The sequence below is a fragment of the Callospermophilus lateralis genome, chromosome 2 (genome assembly GCF_048772815.1).
Source record: "Callospermophilus lateralis isolate mCalLat2 chromosome 2, mCalLat2.hap1, whole genome shotgun sequence".
Taxonomy (NCBI): domain Eukaryota; kingdom Metazoa; phylum Chordata; class Mammalia; order Rodentia; family Sciuridae; genus Callospermophilus; species Callospermophilus lateralis.
In genome coordinates, this window is record NC_135306.1 from 203,351,216 (window position 1) to 203,369,010 (window position 17,795).

General features: G+C 51.5%; 2 protein-coding genes across 2 annotated transcripts in view; one reads left to right on the forward strand and one right to left on the reverse strand.

Moving 5' to 3' along the window:
* The window catches only part of Rtn3 (reticulon 3), a 61,464-nt gene extending 55,838 nt beyond the window's left edge, over positions 1–5,626 (forward strand). Inside the window, exons 3-7 of the mRNA XM_076847419.1 lie at positions 787–925; positions 1,902–1,971; positions 2,493–2,539; positions 3,393–3,451; positions 5,555–5,626. Coding sequence (XP_076703534.1) covers positions 787–925; positions 1,902–1,971; positions 2,493–2,539; positions 3,393–3,451; positions 5,555–5,600 — 361 coding nt within the window. The 3' untranslated portion in view covers positions 5,601–5,626. The remainder of the gene's footprint in view (positions 1–786; positions 926–1,901; positions 1,972–2,492; positions 2,540–3,392; positions 3,452–5,554) is intronic.
* A 2,055-nt stretch (positions 5,627–7,681) lies between these two features.
* Zfta (zinc finger translocation associated) lies at positions 7,682–16,988 on the reverse strand. The gene is made up of 5 exons (XM_076847418.2): positions 16,162–16,988; positions 13,536–14,033; positions 12,629–13,015; positions 11,746–12,213; positions 7,682–11,453 (listed from the first exon to the last, which is right to left on the reverse strand). Exons 1-5 carry the CDS (start codon positions 16,298–16,300, stop codon positions 10,990–10,992), a joined length of 1,956 nt encoding a protein of 651 aa, XP_076703533.2. The 5' UTR covers positions 16,301–16,988; the 3' UTR covers positions 7,682–10,989.
* Positions 16,989–17,795: the final 807 nt, after the last annotated feature.

Consider the following 17,795-nt stretch of genomic DNA (forward strand, 5'->3'; position numbering starts at 1 on the left):
GGGCTATAGCTCAGTGGCAGATCACTTGCCTAAAGCATGTGACAGTAGTGTAGTTTTAGAAAACTCAGGATTTTTTTTTTTAATTGTAAACTTCTTATGGCATTCAATCCTCACAATAATCTTGTGATTTTTTTATTATTATTTCTAATATATATTTTTACTTGTTGATGGGCCTTTTATTTGTTTGTTTGTTTGTTTGTGGGTACTGGGGATTGAACTCTAAGGCACTCAACCACTGAGCCACATCCCCAGCCCTATTTTGTATTTTATTTAGAGACAGGGTCTCACCAAGTTGCTTATTAGCCCCTTGCTTTTCCTGAGGCTGGCTTTGAACTCATGATCCTCCTGCCTCAGCTTCCTGAGCTGCTGGGATTATAGGCGTGTGCCACTGCACCTGCCTTATTCATTTATTTATATGCAGTGCTGAGAATTGAACCCAGTGTCTCCCACATGTTAGGCAAGTGCTCTACCACTGAGCCATATGTTACGGCCATTTAATTATAAATGGGTTCACCTTTTTTTGAATATTCATTGAGGGAGTCAAATTTACATAGAACATAGGACAATTCTTCACTGAGTATGACTGCCCCATACTTTGCAGACATCTGGCATCTTTGTCTCTGCCCACTAAATGATGATATTGTTTTCACCCCATGATAGCAAAAAATATCCCAGAGATTTCTAAAATGCACCCTAGAGGCCACTTTAACCCTCAAGAACTGCTGTGCTGACAGAGAATGCACCCTCTTATTTCAAACATGTGACCGTTGTTTCTTCCTCTGAAAGAGCCTACCTGGATGTGGACATTACACTGTCCTCAGAAGCTTTCCATAATTACATGAATGCTGCCATGGTGCATGTCAACAAGGCCCTAAAACTCATCATTCGTCTCTTTCTGGTGGAAGATCTGGTCGACTCCTTGAAGGTTAGTTGCTTCTGCAGTTTTTGGTGGTGAAACTAAGAAAAATCAGGGTCTGGATTTTGATTCAGAGGGAAAATGGTGCATAGGGTTTTATCAGACAAAAACATATGCTTAGCTCAGTCATCTTGTGAAAATGAAGGTAGTAGTCAGTAGAGAAAGCTATCACCAAGGGCTAGGGAGATTAGTTCAGTGTCAAGAGCTCTTGTGCAGGGCCCTGGGTTCAATCCCCAGTATTGCAAGCAAAAAAAAAAAAAAGTATTGTTGATGTCATTGTTAAACATAAAAAAAATATAAGTTATACAGATATGAGCTGGGCATGATGGCACACCTGTAATCCCAGTGACTCAGAAGGCTGAGGCAGGAGGAGGATCAAGAGTTCAAGGCCAGCCTCAGCCACTTGGCAAGGCTTTAAGCATCTCTGTCTCAAAATAAAAAGGTGTGGGGATGTGGTTCAGTGGTAGAGCACCCCTGGGTTCAATCCCCACTACAAAAAAAAAAAAAAAAAAATCATGAGAAGCTGTCACCTCCTATTAGAGAACGAACATCAGATTATCTGGTAATAAACTGGTACGGTGACACATGCCAGTAATCCCAGCAGTTTGGGAGGCTGAGGCAGGAAGATTGCCTCAGCAACAGCAATGCACTAAGCAACTCAGTGAGACCCTGTCTCTAAATAAAATACAAAATAAGGCTGGGGTGTGGCTCAGCAGTTGAGTGCCCTTAAATTTAATCTCTGGTACCCCCCCAAAAAAGAATATCTGATAATAGAATCAGCAGTGGTACAGTCTTTGGACCTAAGAGATCACAGAATTCTCTCATGCACTTAAATGTATAATGCAAGTGAGGGAACCTTCATTTTGAAATCATGTGTCATAGGTCACTGTGTTTATACACACTTAGTTAGCTAGAGGTGATTGGTATCAGTTAACATGAACTTTACTGGTTTTCTGCTTAACTCCTCTTACATTGGCTTTCACAGCTGGCTGTCTTCATGTGGCTGATGACCTACGTTGGTGCCGTTTTTAATGGAATCACCCTTCTGATTCTTGGTAAGGTGGCAAGGAAAATGTCCATGCTCCTTGAAGTGATTTGTGAGGATAAATAAAGAGGATGTCCAGCATGGCTCTACTTGTTCCACGTGGTCCCACCTCAGTAGCCAGAGACTATGAACTAGATACTGGAGGAACTTGTGATCACGCATTTGTTAAATGGTCCCATTTATAATGATATTTCAAAATAGCTGGAAGTAAAGGAGAGTTATCTAGATTTGGTTTAAAAATGGGGATCTTATTTATTATAAAGCCTTTTTTTTTTTTTTATTTGGAAATTGTTATCTGTAGGACAAAGAAAGCAACCTATATACCTGAGAGAGACTTGTGGTTTTTTACATTTCTCTACTCTTTTTTTGTAATGGTTCTTAATTGGGAGCTCTGGCCAGGATCTGTCGTTTTGAGGAAAGTGTGTTACCCTATATTTCCTGAGGAAATGGATGCAGTTGCTTGTGTCTTGATACTTTGTGACTGTCTCATGCACAACTACACTTGCCCTGTCCTGTGATTCTGTCTTTCAGCGGAGCTGCTCGTCTTCAGCGTCCCAATTGTCTATGAGAAGTACAAGGTAGGCATTTATTCCAAATCGGTGTGCTGGTTGATAAATGACTGATTTTAGTTGATTTTAAAGTCAAATTTGTGTTCAAATTGGTCACGGTGTTTTCCTCCAGTGAGAGAAACTAGATGTCTAGAAGAGATGTGGGTGGGAAAGAGACTTACTTGTTACACCTTGTGTAAACATTTCGAGGTTTTATTGCATAGATGCATTATCTCTTCAAAAAGTTGAAAAAAATGCTTTTTTTTTTTTTTTAAATCAATGTGTTTTATTTTATTTATTTTTTTTTTAAAGAGAGTGAGAGAGGAGAGAGAGATTTTTTTTTTAAAGGAGAGAGAGAGAGAGAGAAGTTTTTAATATTTATTTTTAATTTTCGGTGGACACAACATCTTTCTTTGTATGTGGTGCTGAGGATCGAACCCAGGCCGCACGCATGCCAGGCGAGCGCGCTACCGCTTGAGCCACATCCCCAGCCCTGAGAATTTTTTTTTAAGATTTATTTTTTAGTTAGCGGCGGACACAACATCTTTGTTTGTACGTGGTGCCGAGAATCGAACCCGGGCCGCACGCATGCCAGGCGAGCACGCTACCACTTGAGCCACATCCCCAGCCCTGAAAAAATGCTTAATGAATAAAAACTGAATGTAAAAGGAAGCAGTTTCTTTTTGTTTTTTGGGGGGGTTAGCTGTAGGCTGTTCAGGGTGGTGCAAGCAGATGTTTACATAGTAGAATGCTCCAGTAAAGGAAGTACCAAGTAAAGCTTACCTTTGCAAAAGCTTTCACTTTCACACAGCTTGGCATAATTTGAAGTCTGAAACATTAATCTATGTGTTACTACAGCTGAGTCTTCTTTCTTTCCTTAAAGACCCAGATTGATCACTATGTTGGCATCGTCCGGGATCAAACCAAGTCAATTGTTGAAAAGTAAGTACATTTGGAAACACATTTCATCATGACATGTGTTTTTTCCCCTAGTTATTTTTAGTCCTTTGTCTAAAATGCCCATGTCAAAGATAGTAATTTTCGTCCTGGAAAAAAAAAAAACTTTGTTTGTTTATTGGGGGGGCGGGGGCAAGGTAGAACACTTGCCCTGGGTTCAAAATCTAGTACCACCAAGTTTAGGGGTTTTTTTGTTTGTTTTTGTGGTACTGGAGATAGAACCCAAGGTCACTCTGCCACTCATCTACACCGCCAGTCCTTTTTTATTTTTATTTTTTTAATTTTGAGACTGGGTCTTGCCAAGTTGTCCAGGCTGGCCTCGAATTTGCAAACATCTTGCCTCTGCCTCCGAGTAGGTTATAAGCATACATCATCATACCCAGCTAAGCCAACTGTTTTCTGTGATTACCAAATCTCTCTTTTCTTTTTTAAGTAATACCTAAATCAAGTAATAAAATATTGTAGTGCTAGGGATGGAACCTAGGACTCGCCTATATTAAGGAGCTGCTTTTTTATTTTCAGTTATTCATAACAAATATTATGAAACCAATGATTTGAAGTAAAATGTTAATATTATTCCATACTTTCTTCAGTTTTTCTCTTTTTGACTTTTTATTGGTATATCATGAATCATACACTGTAATATTGAGATTCAATATGCCTCATTCATCCGTCTAAATAATTTGATCAGTCTCATTCCCCAGAGCCTTCCCTTCATCTCCCCTCCTCCCTTCCCTTCTTCAGGTATTCTTTTAGAAAGAAGTACCACAGATTCCCTGTGTGCTACTTCCATATCCCAGATTTTAGTGCTTTCTCCAGGTTTGTCAAGAAAAAGCTGAGTGGGCTAGAGATGTATGTAGCTCAGTGATAGAGCACTTGCCTAGCATGAGCGAGTCCTAGGTTCCATCCCCAGCACTACAAAAAATAAAATAAAGAAGAAACTGAGTATATCCAGTAGGTCTGGTTTGATGCCAGAATCTTCACCTGATTTTTTTATTTTTTTTAAACTGCGAATTGAACCCAAGGGTACTTTGCCACTGAGCTACATCAGACAGACAGCACAAATATATATATATATATATATATATATATATATATATATATATATATATATATATATATATATATATATATATAATGGTGGCTATTTACCCTAGTTAATTTGTGAAAGGTGATATATATATATATATATAATGGTGGCTATTTACCCTAGTTAATTTGTGAAAGGTGATTATAGCTAGGCTTTAAAGCTAACGTCTTGAGTGCCAGTATGAGCTTGAATTGGGTTGCCAGCTGTGTTTGTGGCATTTGTGGAGAGTAGCCTTGACATTACTGAGGGTTTTGTTTTTTCTTTGTGATACTGGTGATAGAGCCCATTGGCACTTTACTACTGATACACCCTCAGCCCTTTTTATTTTTTACTTTGAGACAGAGTCTCCCTTTGTTGCCAAGACTGTCCCTGAGTGTTATGGGATTATAGGCTTGCACCATTGCACCAGGCTTTCTGATTGAATAGCCCCTTTGCCAGAATAAAAGGCAGCTTCTGGTATCCTGTGAGGGGCTGGGAAATGTTGCCACATCCCATAGGCCTGAGATCCAGGATACTATGACCCATATCTGTTTTACATGTCTCCTTCACCCTGACTTCTAGGTCCTTTGTGGCACTGGTGGGTTCTGTACCTCACAGAGCCAGAGAAATGGGCCTTTTTTAAGTAATATCTTGTGAATTTAAGTAATACACTGCGAGTTTAGAATATAGTCATCAGGCATCTTGCCTGGGTCCCTCCATTCTTCTCTGGAACCCTCAGTGATGAAAGACCCAGATTCCTGGCAGAGAAAAAGGATCAGGCATGGCAGCAGGGGAAGAGGGATGATCTTTGTGGACCCCTCAGGCTCATTCCAGGCAGAGAACAGGACAGCTTGGAACCCCTGCCTCTCTTCACCATATCCCTGTGAAAATGGGAGAATGTTTCTAGGTTGCTCTAACAAGTCCAGGACTGTCTTCTACTATCACTGTAAAAATGTAAACCTAGACAAATGCTTATGTTTTTTTTTTTTTTTTTTCTTCTTTCCCCCTACCCTGAACAGGATCCAAGCAAAACTCCCTGGAATTGCCAAAAAAAAGGCAGAATAAACACATGGAAACCAGAAATGCAACAGTTACTAAAACACCACTTAATAGTTATAATGATGTTACTTGTACCATGGAGGACATGCTCAGTGTCAGCTTGAGCCTGCATTCCAAGCTTATTTTTATTTTAATTTGGTATTTTCTCCCCTCCTTTCCCTTTACCCTCAGTATCAAGCACAAGAAACAGTGGACTGAACAAAAAGAACTGATATCTTAGAACCCAAAAGAATAAAGAAAGAATCAAATTAATAGGATAAATTATACCTTAGTGGTGGTGGAGCTTTTTACCTGTAGCATGAAAAGGGGAAAGATTAGAGGTAAAGAGAAAGTGAATGGTAGAAAGATTTCTTGGGTCCTTCTATTCAGTTTTCAAGGACTAGTTTTACACAACTCCCATTATAGTTTTGCCCTTATTTTTAAGTTAAGAAATAATGATTAACTTATGAAGAAATGGTTTGGGGACAGGAGGGGGATTCCTTCCTTGGGTTGTTTGCAGTCCACCAATCCCATCCTCCTGCCCCACACTGTGAGCAGCTACTCTTAATATTCCTCTTCTTGATTTAATGATATAACTTCCAGCTCTGAGTAACTTATAGGTAGTAGTAATAATTCCTGTCTCCAGAATGCCATCTGAGAAATAAGAGTAGAAACAGAAAAGGGTGGGAAAGGGTGTGGCAGGGGCCCAGCGATTGCCACCTCCCTCTGCCACTCACCCACAGGGAAGGAAGGGCTCCACCAGCTGGGAGCATGGTGTCCACATCATCTCTTGGATGCCAGTTCTGGGAGTTAATTTGAGAACTCATTCCTGAATGTGCTTTCCCCTCTTTCCTGCCCACCCACCTCACCTCAAGTTTAATAAATATGGTTGTACTTTTATTATTATGAAATAAATGTCTGTACCTGCTGTACACTGCTATAAACTTGTTAGAGAAAAATAATCTGCATGTGGGCTCCCTAGTTATTGAGTTATTGTAATCCTGTCTCAGTCCGTGGAGGGGGAACAGTCTCAAAAGATGGAACTACCGAAAAAGAAAAACGTTTTTCTTTATCTACCACCACCACCACCACCACCACCACCACTGCTTTCTCCTCACATGCTGTTGCTTTAATGTGTGCTCATCAGTTTAGGGTAAGGACCAAAGCCAAGCTGGCTTGAGGGGGAGATCTTGTGTGTCTGTGGCTAAGAGACTACACGCCAGTGTGGGGACGCCCATTTCGTTGTTCATATGGAGTCTATCTGCTTTGAGGGTGCTTTCCTTTTTCAGACACACAAAATGCTCAGCCCCTGTACCATGGCCCAGGATGGTCCTTTGGAGAGTGCTTTCTGTGAACTTTTAAGATGACCAGACAGGGCCAGAGTGTATTGATGGGCTTTCTGCAGTTGGAGACAACAGAGCAGTGCACAGGCCCAGCAGGTGGAGGATGATTGGGAATCATTGATTCCTGTTTGAGACAAAAGTTTCTTCCTCCCTTTTCCACATGGAGACTCAAGTCAGTGTGAAAGCAGTCATTAAGTTCCTTAAGCTTGTAGCTCCTACATAGTCCTGCCCTTCCAAGAGGCCAAGCTGTAAGGGCTACAATATTTGTTGGTCCCAAAGTACTGCAGCTCTGCAGGAAGCACTGGGAGGATTTTTTATTTTTTTTTTAATGGGAATTCAGATGAGTAAAAGGAACTCTTCCCATACTCCCTTTTCTTATTTTCTTGCCCCCTTTCTTTTTGAAATTTTTAACATTTTCTGTCATATTAAGAAACTCCCTCTCCATCACCATTCCTTACCCTCCCAGGAAGTCGATGCACTGATGGACTTTCAGGCTTCCCCTCCAAAGGACCTCTTTCTGCACTGGAAGCCCCACACCTGGTTCTTTTCTTTTGTTGTTGCTGTGTTAATGGGAGAGATGTTTGTGCCACGCAGAATTTTTTTTTTTTTTTTAAGGAAAACATAGACAAAAAAGTACTAATGAAACTGTGTGCGTGTCTGTGCGTGCAACATAAAAATACAGTAGCACCCAAGGAGCTTGAATCTTGGTTCCTGTAAAACTGCAAATTGATGTGGTATTAATTTAAAAATAAAGAACACAATGACTGGTGGTGTTCTGCTAACTTTATTCTTTATACTTATAAACGGGGCTTCCTTCCAATTCCCCCTCCTCACTCCACTTTGAGGGTTTTAAAAAACAATTTATATGAATTCCCAAAATTGCAGAATTTCCATAATGTAAAAAGCACAGTTGTGCATTTGGTTTCTGAGAAAGTCAGACACCCTCTAAGAGGTGAGCTTAGGAGAAAGATGAGCTGGAGGTATGGCTTAGTGGTAGAGCACTTTTCTGGCATGAATGACACCCTGGGTTCAATCACCCCAGCCATACTTTAAAGAAAAAAAAAAAAAAAAAAAGGATGCAAGGGGGCTGCTGGCCCAGAGGAACACACCAGCCTGGAAGGGTTCCCCACTTGCCATGTGAAGCAGCCTATATGAACCACAGAAGGCCACACTAAGCACCAAAATCAAGAATCAGTCACCTCTTTGTAAAACAACTTGTTTCTCAAGTTGCTTTTCCCAAAACTAAGGCTGCTGTGACTCAAGCTGGATTTTAAAAATTTATTCAACATACCTCTTAAAAAACTTAGGCTGAAGTATTTTTTTTAAATGACTGAAGCAAACAACTTCACAAATACGCATACAAATGTTCAAATAATGTCACTAAGTAACATGGTATATAAATATGTATTCAGAGTAACATTTACATATTGGCCATAATAGCAAGGATACCATTAACCAAAAAAAAAAAAAAAAATGAAATTGTTCATGTCAGAATCCCAAGGCAAGGAGGCACCCGAGGAATAAGAGCAACTCTGAGGCCATAGCTCCAGTCATAGTAGGAATCACTACAGCGGCACTTCCCAGATCACATTTGGGCCCCCAAAATTTATACCTCTAGCAAGGTCCTAAGATGATGATGCAGATCTGGGGCCACACTTAAAAAGCCACTTAGTCACTTTTGTTCTAAGGCCTCTTCTGTGAAGGGGAAACCAATACCTAACCTGTTTTCTGACTTGGCTTAACTGAGCGTCAACAGTGAACTCAGGTGATTATAACCAGTTGTAATGATTTGCCTGTTTTTGAACGGCAGTGTGGAAAAAGTGATAGAATACTCCTTCTGGATTTGAAACCAACATGCACGAAGTAAAGAATGGCGATGCCCAGGCTGGTGCCACAGCTTATCTGTTCTCAAGATTTTAATACTGTCTCAAAAACCCTGGAGGGCCAAACTCAGTGGAAATTCACTTTTCAGCCAACTGACAGCCCATCCCCAAATTCCAAAACAATGGAAGAACACAAAGCCAGAGCCTTGCCCTGCTGAGTAAGTAGACCTTTGGCCAGGGGTGAAGGGCCCATCTTGTGTTCTGATCCCAAAGCTGCAAAGCAGCCTCTGCCTTCCAGCTGAGGCCTGCAGCAGCAGGAGCTGCCCCTCATTCCAAGAGCTTAGCATCCTCAAGAAGTGCAGTTCTCTGCCAACCTCAGGAATCATAAGTGCACTGTGACAGCCTGCAGTGCCCCAAACATGCCACCCCCTTGCAGGCATAATGGGTAAAGAAATTCTAATAATTTACCAGAGATTGGGAGACAGCGTGCTATGATGAAAAGAACTGAATTGGGAGTTGGGATTTTTTTTTTTTTCCTAGTTCTTGTCCTGTTTCTACCTTAGCTGTGTGAAAAGTTATTTCTGGTACTAAGAATTTTGCCTGCGTGAAGGGGGAGAGATGGTACTAAGTTATCTCCAGAGTCCCTTCCAACTCCAGCAAAACTGTATAAAATGCTATAAAATTCGTGGTATAAAAACCCAACTCCCAATTAGAAAGTCAAGGAACTTGGCCTGAGGCACTTGAACCTTGGGTTCTGGCCTGGGGCGGGTAAGGAGAAAGCTTTCTCTGCCTTCTGCTTTCTCAAAAGACAGCCCGCCCTTGCCCCCCCCCCAGGGCCACACCCTTGCAGACCCCACCCACAAGCTCCACCCCTTGGCTTCCCCACCCTGACTTTAAGCCAGCGGAGAGCGCCGTCCCTGCAGGGGCATCCCTTTGTGGAAAGCCAACGCTGGGGCGGGAGAAAGAGGCCGAGGCTACAGGAATGTATGGGATATTTAGTCCTCCCATCCCCGCCGCTGTCCTAGCTCCTTCTTCCTTTAGGTCCTTCCCCCACTACCTCACAGCTTATCTCTGATACACGCATAATAAATAAGACATTTGCACATTAGGGTGATTGGGTCAGCTCTGTCTCCGTCCCGCCCCCTTTCATATAAAAGCATTAAATACAGTTCCAAAATAAAATACAAAGAGCAAAAAGGAGCCTGATCTCAGGGCCACCTGTTCTCCACGGGAGAATGAGTCTACACATCCCTCTCTCTCGGACCTGCCTGGGAGATCGCGGGGGCCCCTTCCCCACCCACAGGGCCTGGCCCTGCCTCCGGAAGAGAGGCCGAGGCCCGGCCCCAGGCCCTGGGAGCGAAGAACGGGTAGCGAGTCCACTGAGGATAAAGGAGCAAAGGGAGGAGGCGGGAATATAGGCCAACTGCCGGGACCGCCAGTGCCCCGGGCTCGAATCGACCTGGCGCTAGACCAAAAAACGCCAGATTCAGTTTAAGGGTAAATGGAGGCCCTCAGGGCTGGAGAGGAGCAAAGGAAAAAAGTGCTAATCCCTTTACACGAAGCCAGTACGGGCGGGAGTGGCAGAGGGCTGGGCCACCTGGGGCAGGGTCTCTCTGAGCCTGCCCCCGAGGCTGGCGCAATGGGCAGGGCCCAGGCTCAGGGCGGGTCGCCCCACCCATCCGTGGTCCCACTCGCCCTCCCCATCCCTGGATGCTCCCAGCCCCGGGCCCCGCCCCCAGCCTAAGGCCCCCGTCCGTGGCCAGGGCCTCCGAGAGGCCAAGAATACCAATTAGGACAAGGCAGTCAGCAGTCCCCGAGACGGGAGCTGTGCCTGCCGGCGTGCAAGGCCGCAGAGAACTGGGCCCCCGGCCAGGACAAGGGGCCGGCGCGCTCCTCCTGCCCTCCCCGAGGCCCTAATACTGACTGATGACGCCCCCATCCCACCTGCCGGGTGCTGCCCGACTCCGGCTGGGGCTAGCGGCGCTCGGTGCTAACACTTCAGAGACCGCTTTGGCTTCATAGAAAGCGGAGCCCAGCGCAAAGGGCCGGGGCACCGGGACCGGGTGCGCTTCCCCCAGCGCCCGACTAGCTCCTAAGTAGCAACGAGCAGTAGCGTCGGCGCCACCCAATCTCCGCCCGGCCCGGCCAGCGGGGGGGCGCGACAGCAGTCGGGCGTGGGAAGTTCTAGCACTAGATACGAGGGCCTCCCAGCCCGGGCCCGGCCGAGCACAGGGCGACCCAGCGAGTCCGCTACGCCCGGCAAACGGCACCCGGCTTGAGGTCCGTGCCGCCGTCACGCGGTGCAGGGGCAGGTGGCCCGAAGCCCTCGTGGCCGTAGCAGCGCAGCGCCGCCTCCTCGTAGGCCTCCAGGATGGTCTGGCGCTCCTCCGGTGTGAAGTCCATGGAGAAGGGGTGCACCTGCAGGATGTGCCGCTTGATGGTGCTCACCTTGAGCGTGGCCAGCGCGCCCCCGCACACCATGCACACCAGGCCGCGCCGGCTGCCGTCGTAATCCATCAGGTATTCGCCCCGCCAGCGCGGCTGGTAGTTCCGCCGCTGTTCCCGACTGCGGGGCGGCGGCGGCGGGGGAGGGGGCGGTGGCGGCAGTGGCAGCGGCGGGAAGGCCAGTCCTCCGGGTTCCTGCCCGTCCTCTTCGTCCTCCTCTTCCTCGGCGGGCCGCTCCAAAGCAGCCCCAGGGGAGAGTGGGACTTCGCCTGGAGAAGGACAAAGGGCTGCGTTGGAGTTGCTGGCAGACCGCAGGACAGGTCCCACATCTCAGCACACATTCTCCTCCTTTTGTCCCTCGATCCCAGCCTCCCTTCAGCCTTCCACTCTCTCTTCAAGCAGCCACGCTAGGCCCAGCCCTCTCCCTGCCTGCCAGGTCCCTGCCCGCGCTCCCTGCCCGCGCTCCTGGCCACCTGCTCTGGCCCTCCACCGGCCCACCCCACCACTCCTCCTCTGGCTCCGCCTCCTCCGCCCTTCCCCCTTCCCGGACTGCGGCAGTACTGGGGCGGGTGGAGCTGGGGGGCGACTCCGAGCAGGGCAGCCCCAGGGCCAGAAGGTGGGCGGCCTTCTCGCTCCATTCCTTGACAGGCCCGGTGAGGCACGTGGAGCCCGGGTGGCGCTGGCGGATGTGCCGCTTGATGGTGCTCATCTTGAGCGAGGCCAGCGCGCCCCCGCACACCATGCACACCAGGCCGCGCCGGCCGCCGTCCAGCTCCATGAGGTACTCCAGTCGCCAGCGCTCTTGGTAGTGAGGGCGGTGGTCGCCGCCCCGCAGCGACTGCCCGGGAACCCCCTCCCTCTCCGCCTCTCCCTCGCTCTCGCCCTCCTCTGTGGGCCCGGGCCTCTCAGGGACCCTGCCAGCCTCTTCCTTTACGTCTGGGGGACTGAGATCCTGAGAGGAGGGGGCTCCAGCAGCAGGGGCCGAGTCCCGGCTCTTTCTGGTCAGGTCCTGGGGAACGAGGTCCTCGTCTGTTGGGGAAGGGTTGAGGGAGAGGGGCTCAGCCTGCTGACGTTGTTGTCCTTACCCACGGGGGGGGGGGGGGGGGTATCTATCCTTGGTCCTCACCCCAGCCCCAAGCTAGAGGCCCCTGGGGGGGGGGAGAGAAAGAGAGAGAGGGAGGGAGGAAGAGAGAGACAGGGAGGGGGGAAGGGGGGAGGGGGGAGAGGGAGAGAGAGAGAGAGAGAGAGAGAGAGAGAGAGAGAGGAGAGAGGGAGGGTGAGAAAGAGAGGGCACAGGAGAGTCCACCAGTGCAAGTTCAGGGGTGGGATGAGTAGGCGGGGCCTTTGGCCCTTGGCCAGGAGTACCTGCCTCTCAGTTTTAGCCACAGACCCCAACTTGCAGCACTAAAGAGGGGGGAGTCTCAGCCTCGGGGCAACCTCGCACCTGGTGGGGGCTGGGTGAGCTCAGACAGCGCCCCAGGCTGGCCACCCCAAGCCTGCAGCAGGGCACTGCGCTGAGGGCCGCTGAGCCCCAGAGAGCTGGGGTGCACTTCCAACACATGGGCACGGATGTCATCCAGGTGCAGGCTGGGCAATGTCCGGCCACACGCCATGCACACCAGCCGGTTCCCCCGCGGGTCATAGTCCATGAGACATTCAGCCCGGAACCAGCTCTGCAAGGACTCCTTCAGCCTTCTCTCCAGGCGCTGGGACCCCAGTCCCCTGCTGCCCCCAGCCCTTCTGGAGGCTGAGAGGCACCGGCGTCGGGATGCCACTGGGCCCCCTTGCACCCGACCCCGGCGCCGGGAGCCCCCACCAGCTGAGGCTTTGCCTGAAAGGGTTGGAGGGAAGCAACTGAGATGCTGGCCCTCTAGGGAGCCCCCCACCACAGCCAGGCCTTCCACAGCCTCTTGCTCACTGAACTGTGACTCAAGTGCCACATCTAACCTCTGCCTCTGCCATCCTCTCCCCTCACTCTTAGCTTCATCTCCCTAATCCTCCTGCACATGCTAGCTAAGTCCAACCAGCCTTCCCAGACCCAGATTCCAGCCCCTTCCCTGGGCTCCACTGTCAGCTTTTCTAGCACCCTTCTGTTCCCTCACCTACCCTAACCCTCCCTGTCTGTCCCCACCAACTTCTAACTCCTCTAAAACCACAGAATGTCAGAGGTGTTAGAGAGGTTGGAGACTCCCATCAACAGTCCTCTCTCACTATTGGACAATAAGGGTAATAAACAGGCCTTACCCAGAGAAGGAGCAGTGACCTGTCCCAGAAAATCAGCTAGTGGACAGCAGCTGCCCTGACTTGGTCCCAACATACCTAGGTCCCTGTCTCTCCATTTCCTGCATTACCTGAGCCCTTGGGTGGGCAAGCCTGGAGGCTAGCCCCCTCTTCCTCCTCTTCATCTTCCTCCTCCTCCTCTTCCTCAGCCCCCTGGGCCCCTAGGCCCTCAGCCTCACCACAGGCCCCCAGCCCCAGGTGGGCATCCCAGCTGTTGCTGATGACTTCCTTCTCACGGGGACTCCAATGCAGAGAGTAGGGGTGTTTCTGGCGGATGTGCCGCTTGATGGTGCTGAGCTTGAGGGTGGCCAGGGAGCTGCCACACACCATGCACACCATGCCATGCCGAGCAGGGTTGAAGTCCATCAGGTACTCCAGCCGCCAGTGGTCGTGGTAGTAGCGCCGGTGGTCACGGCCAGGGATGCGGCTCTTTCCAGGCCTTGAGGCCCTGGCCTCACAATGGTCTGAGTATTTCCTGCCCGAAGATGCTGGTCCCCTGGCCCTGGAGGAGGGCAGGGGGGTACTCCCCCAGGACCCCAAGGTACCCCCTTCCAGCTGAAGATCTTGTCCTGAAGAAGAGAAAAGGAAGATAGATTTCAATCTCCAGTTTCCAGGAAAAGAACCAGAGCTTTAATTTCAGAGCCTGAGAAGGGGGTGGGGTGTTTCACGGAAGGGAAGGGACAGCAATAGCAATGAAAGGAACGTGGGAGAACCAGGGTGTCAAAACACCCTAACACAGGACAAGGACCCTGTGAGAGAGGCTCGAGAACAAAAGGATGCTGGGCACCCTGTGAGCCAGCTGTGACTTTTTAAAGATAAGTGAGGGCCAAGGACACACCAGCTCTGTACAGCACCCTTTTGGAGGAAAGTGTAGGGATAAAGCCAGGAGAGCAGCAGCTGGGGCGGTTACAGCCAACATGGAGAAGGCAGTGGGGTGAGAGGAACAAAGGGGGCATCTGTCTACATCCAGGCCTGCACAAGGACCCACCCACCTGGGGCCCCAGCCAGGAGGGCCCCACCCAAAGGTCTCCTTTTTTCCAATAATGCCTCAAAAACTGCCTCCTGAGAGTCCCACGTAGGTATAGGCTGTGCCTTTGTCAGTTCCCTAAATACAGATTCCCCTACAGGAGAGATCCCCAACACAAAGCTGTCAACACCTCCACAAAAAGGAGTTTCTTGGACCTGGACTTCCCCCGGAGTCTGAGAGAGCCAATGACCCTGAAAGGTGATGGCAGCAAGGCCACCAGAGTGGCTACCAAAGATACTGCATCAGGGAGCAGCCACCACCCACTAGAACCCATTAAGTCTTTCTGGAGATTTATTTTTTGCTCTGGCAGGGAGCTGGCCACTGCCCAGCAATAAGAAGGGAGGGCACTGGAGGGGATGGGGGGTTAACCCAGTGGTGTTCCCTTTGTGAAACAGGCACCCAGAGCAGTCCCCACCCTCCCTACAGTTATGACCCTCTTTTATTTAGAAAATGGTCTCCTGGCCACATAAAGTAAATGGACAGGTTCTGGTCATTCTCCCATTGGAGAATCCCAGGATCCAGCAAACAAAAGACAGGCTCAGAGAGGACTCCTGTCACACTGTAGAGGGTTTTGTTTGTTTTAGTTTGCATTTTTAAAAAGTAGATTCATAGGAAAAAACCACTAGGTTCAACTCCTAGCTTCACTGATAACTTGCTCTGTGACCTCTAGTAGGTCATGTTCGCTCTCTGGGCCTTTGCCGTCTTTGTCTGCAAAGATACTGGATGGCGAGCTGGTCTTTTAGCATCCTTCCAGCGCTGGAGCCATGATAGTCTAAGGCAGACTGGCCCTTTAAGAGTCAAAAAAAAAAAAGGGGAGGAGCTGAGATTCTTTAAAAACAAAAGGGGATGGGGAGTTTTGGGGAGGGGAGCTCAGAGATTAGGGCAGAGTCTCCCAGGTCCGGACTGCACCCTCACATGTCTTTAGGCGCAGCTAGGAATTGACAACAGTTTTCTCTGAGAGCCAAGAGGACGGACTGGTCCCACTACAGCTGACAAATTGGGGTTGAGGGAAATTCTGAAAAAGGAAGAGACAAGGCGGGGACAGAAGAGGGTGTCTGCCTTTGTGGGAGAACCCATCCCTTATTTAAAAGCTGCGCGCGGTGGGGGAAGGTGGTGGTGGGCCCCGGGCGCAAGCCATTCTCTTGGGGAGAACGTAGGAAAGAGAGTTCCTGCCTCGAACCAGGCCACATGAAGCGAGAGGCAGGCGGACTGGAAACTGTGGAGTTCGGTGCTTTGCTACTCTAGGGAAGGAGGGGAAAAAATCCAGAAGGGACACGGGGTGTGGGCGGTCTTTTAAGAGACAGCTGGCTAAGAAAGACCACCTGGGAGTCTGAAAGAGAAAGGGGCGGGGACCGCGGGTCCAACCCCATAGAGCCCCGCGGCGCTGGCCCCGCGGGGCCCCTCCGCCCGGCCCCCAAGGCGGGTCGCCGCGGGGCCCTTTAAGGAGGAAGGGATCCGCCCGAGCCCCGCGGGCCGACCCCGGGCGCTGGGCGGAGGGCTCTCCCGCTGGCCCTGCAACTTCGATCCGCGCCCGCCAGGTGGCGCCCCCGGCCGGCCTGCCCGCGTCCCCCCCTTTGTTCGCCGGCGGAGAGGGGCCCGGAGCCCGGAGCCGAAGCCCTCCCTTCCCCCACGCCGGGGCCCCCGCCTGGGCCGCCGGCCCCAGCTCTTACCGCCGTCGTCCTCCTCGGGCTCCGCGCCGCCGCTCGATCCGGTGGGCGGCAGCCGTCGGCCCCGTGCCGAGGCCACTGCTGGCCCGGGGCCGCCCCTGCCGCCGCCGCTCCGGCTCCGGTGGTCCCCGCTGGGCTCCATGCGCTGCGCTGCAGAGCGGGGCCCCGGGGCGACGGGGCGCGGGGCCGCGGGGCCGAAGGCGGCCCGCGCGGGGCGCTCAGTGCGCGAGGCCCCGGGGCGCGGGGCGCATGCACGGGGCGGCCGGCCGCACGGACGGCTGGCTGCTCGCTCGGCGGCGCGGGCTGGACCGGGGTGGGGATTCCTGTCTGGGGCCCCTGGGGCTCCTTTAAGGGCTCCTGGGTAAATTTAAAGGGGCCGCGCGCTATTTCCTCCTGCCAGCTCGCGGGGGGCTGGGGGGAAAAGGCAGGAGGGGGCGAGTCCGCAGCCGGCGGCCCCTCCGGACGCTAAAAGCACGGACCTCGCCGCCCTCGCGGGCCCGCGCCGCCACCTCCGGGGCTCCGGTCACGACTCCCGAAGGGTCACCGAGGTGGTGAGGGGCGCCCGCGTCCGCTGCGACGCGCTTCCACTCAGGCTCGGCTCGCAGCCACCGCCCCCTCGGGGCATGTCAGCTCTGGGCTCTCCGCGGCGGCGCAGGCAGGGGACCGCCCGGTGGAGCGGCCGAGGTCCCTGCCAGGGGCTGCCTCCTCCCACGCGACCTCGGCGCGGGCCCCGGAGCGGACGCGACTGGCAGGGGCCCCAGATGGCTGAGGCCCCGCCGAGAGGGTGGAGCCGCGGGGGCGGCCGCGCCCCCTCCCGCGGGAGCCGCCGGGGAGCGCTGGGAGCTCCGGCTTCTCCAGGGGAGGGGCGGACGGGCGAGGCTCCTCGGGAGCTGGTCAGGGGTGAGGGCGGTGGCCACGGAGGCGCAGGCGGGGGAGCCGGGTGTACGGTACACCCGCCGAGAGCCCGCGGCGCCGGGGCCGGCCCTGAGGAGCCGAGGTGGCCCCGGGATGGAGGCCGGGAAGAGGGCGGGCGCGGCGGTGACTCAGGCTCCTAGCCCCACAGGCCCGGGGGTGCCGTAGGAGACCCTTGGCGCAGCCCCAGACCTCCTGCCCGGCCTTAGGGGGCAAAGAATGCTAACCGCGGTCAGGGTGTCGGGCACCTGGGCACGCGCGTCAACACGATTTCGAAGCGCTGGGACAGACCCTGGCCGCGTGTCCCGGGGGTGCCTCCAGGTCCCCAGCTCCCGGGATACCGAGAGAAGGGACCCCGCGAGGCAGCCATGCGGGGTCGCGGCAGCCTGGGGCCCTCCTGCGAGGACCTGCTGGAGAAGCAGGTGCTTGCTTTGCCTGTGGTTGGTCTCCCACAACAAAGGCGATTCCTGGAGATCCAAATTACAGGTTGCGGGAGGCCATGCAGGGTCTTATTATCTAGAGATGAGTTTTCTGCGGGAAGTCCTTCTGCGGGCAGGGACCCGGCAATCCGTTATAGAAGTCATTGACAGATTCCTTCTCTCATTTAGCACCTACTATGTGCCCGCATGCTTTTAGACTCTGGACACAGCACTGACCGAGACGGCGAAAACCACTACTGTCTGTGACTTAGCACCCCTGGCTTATAAAATGGAAACAATTCCAAG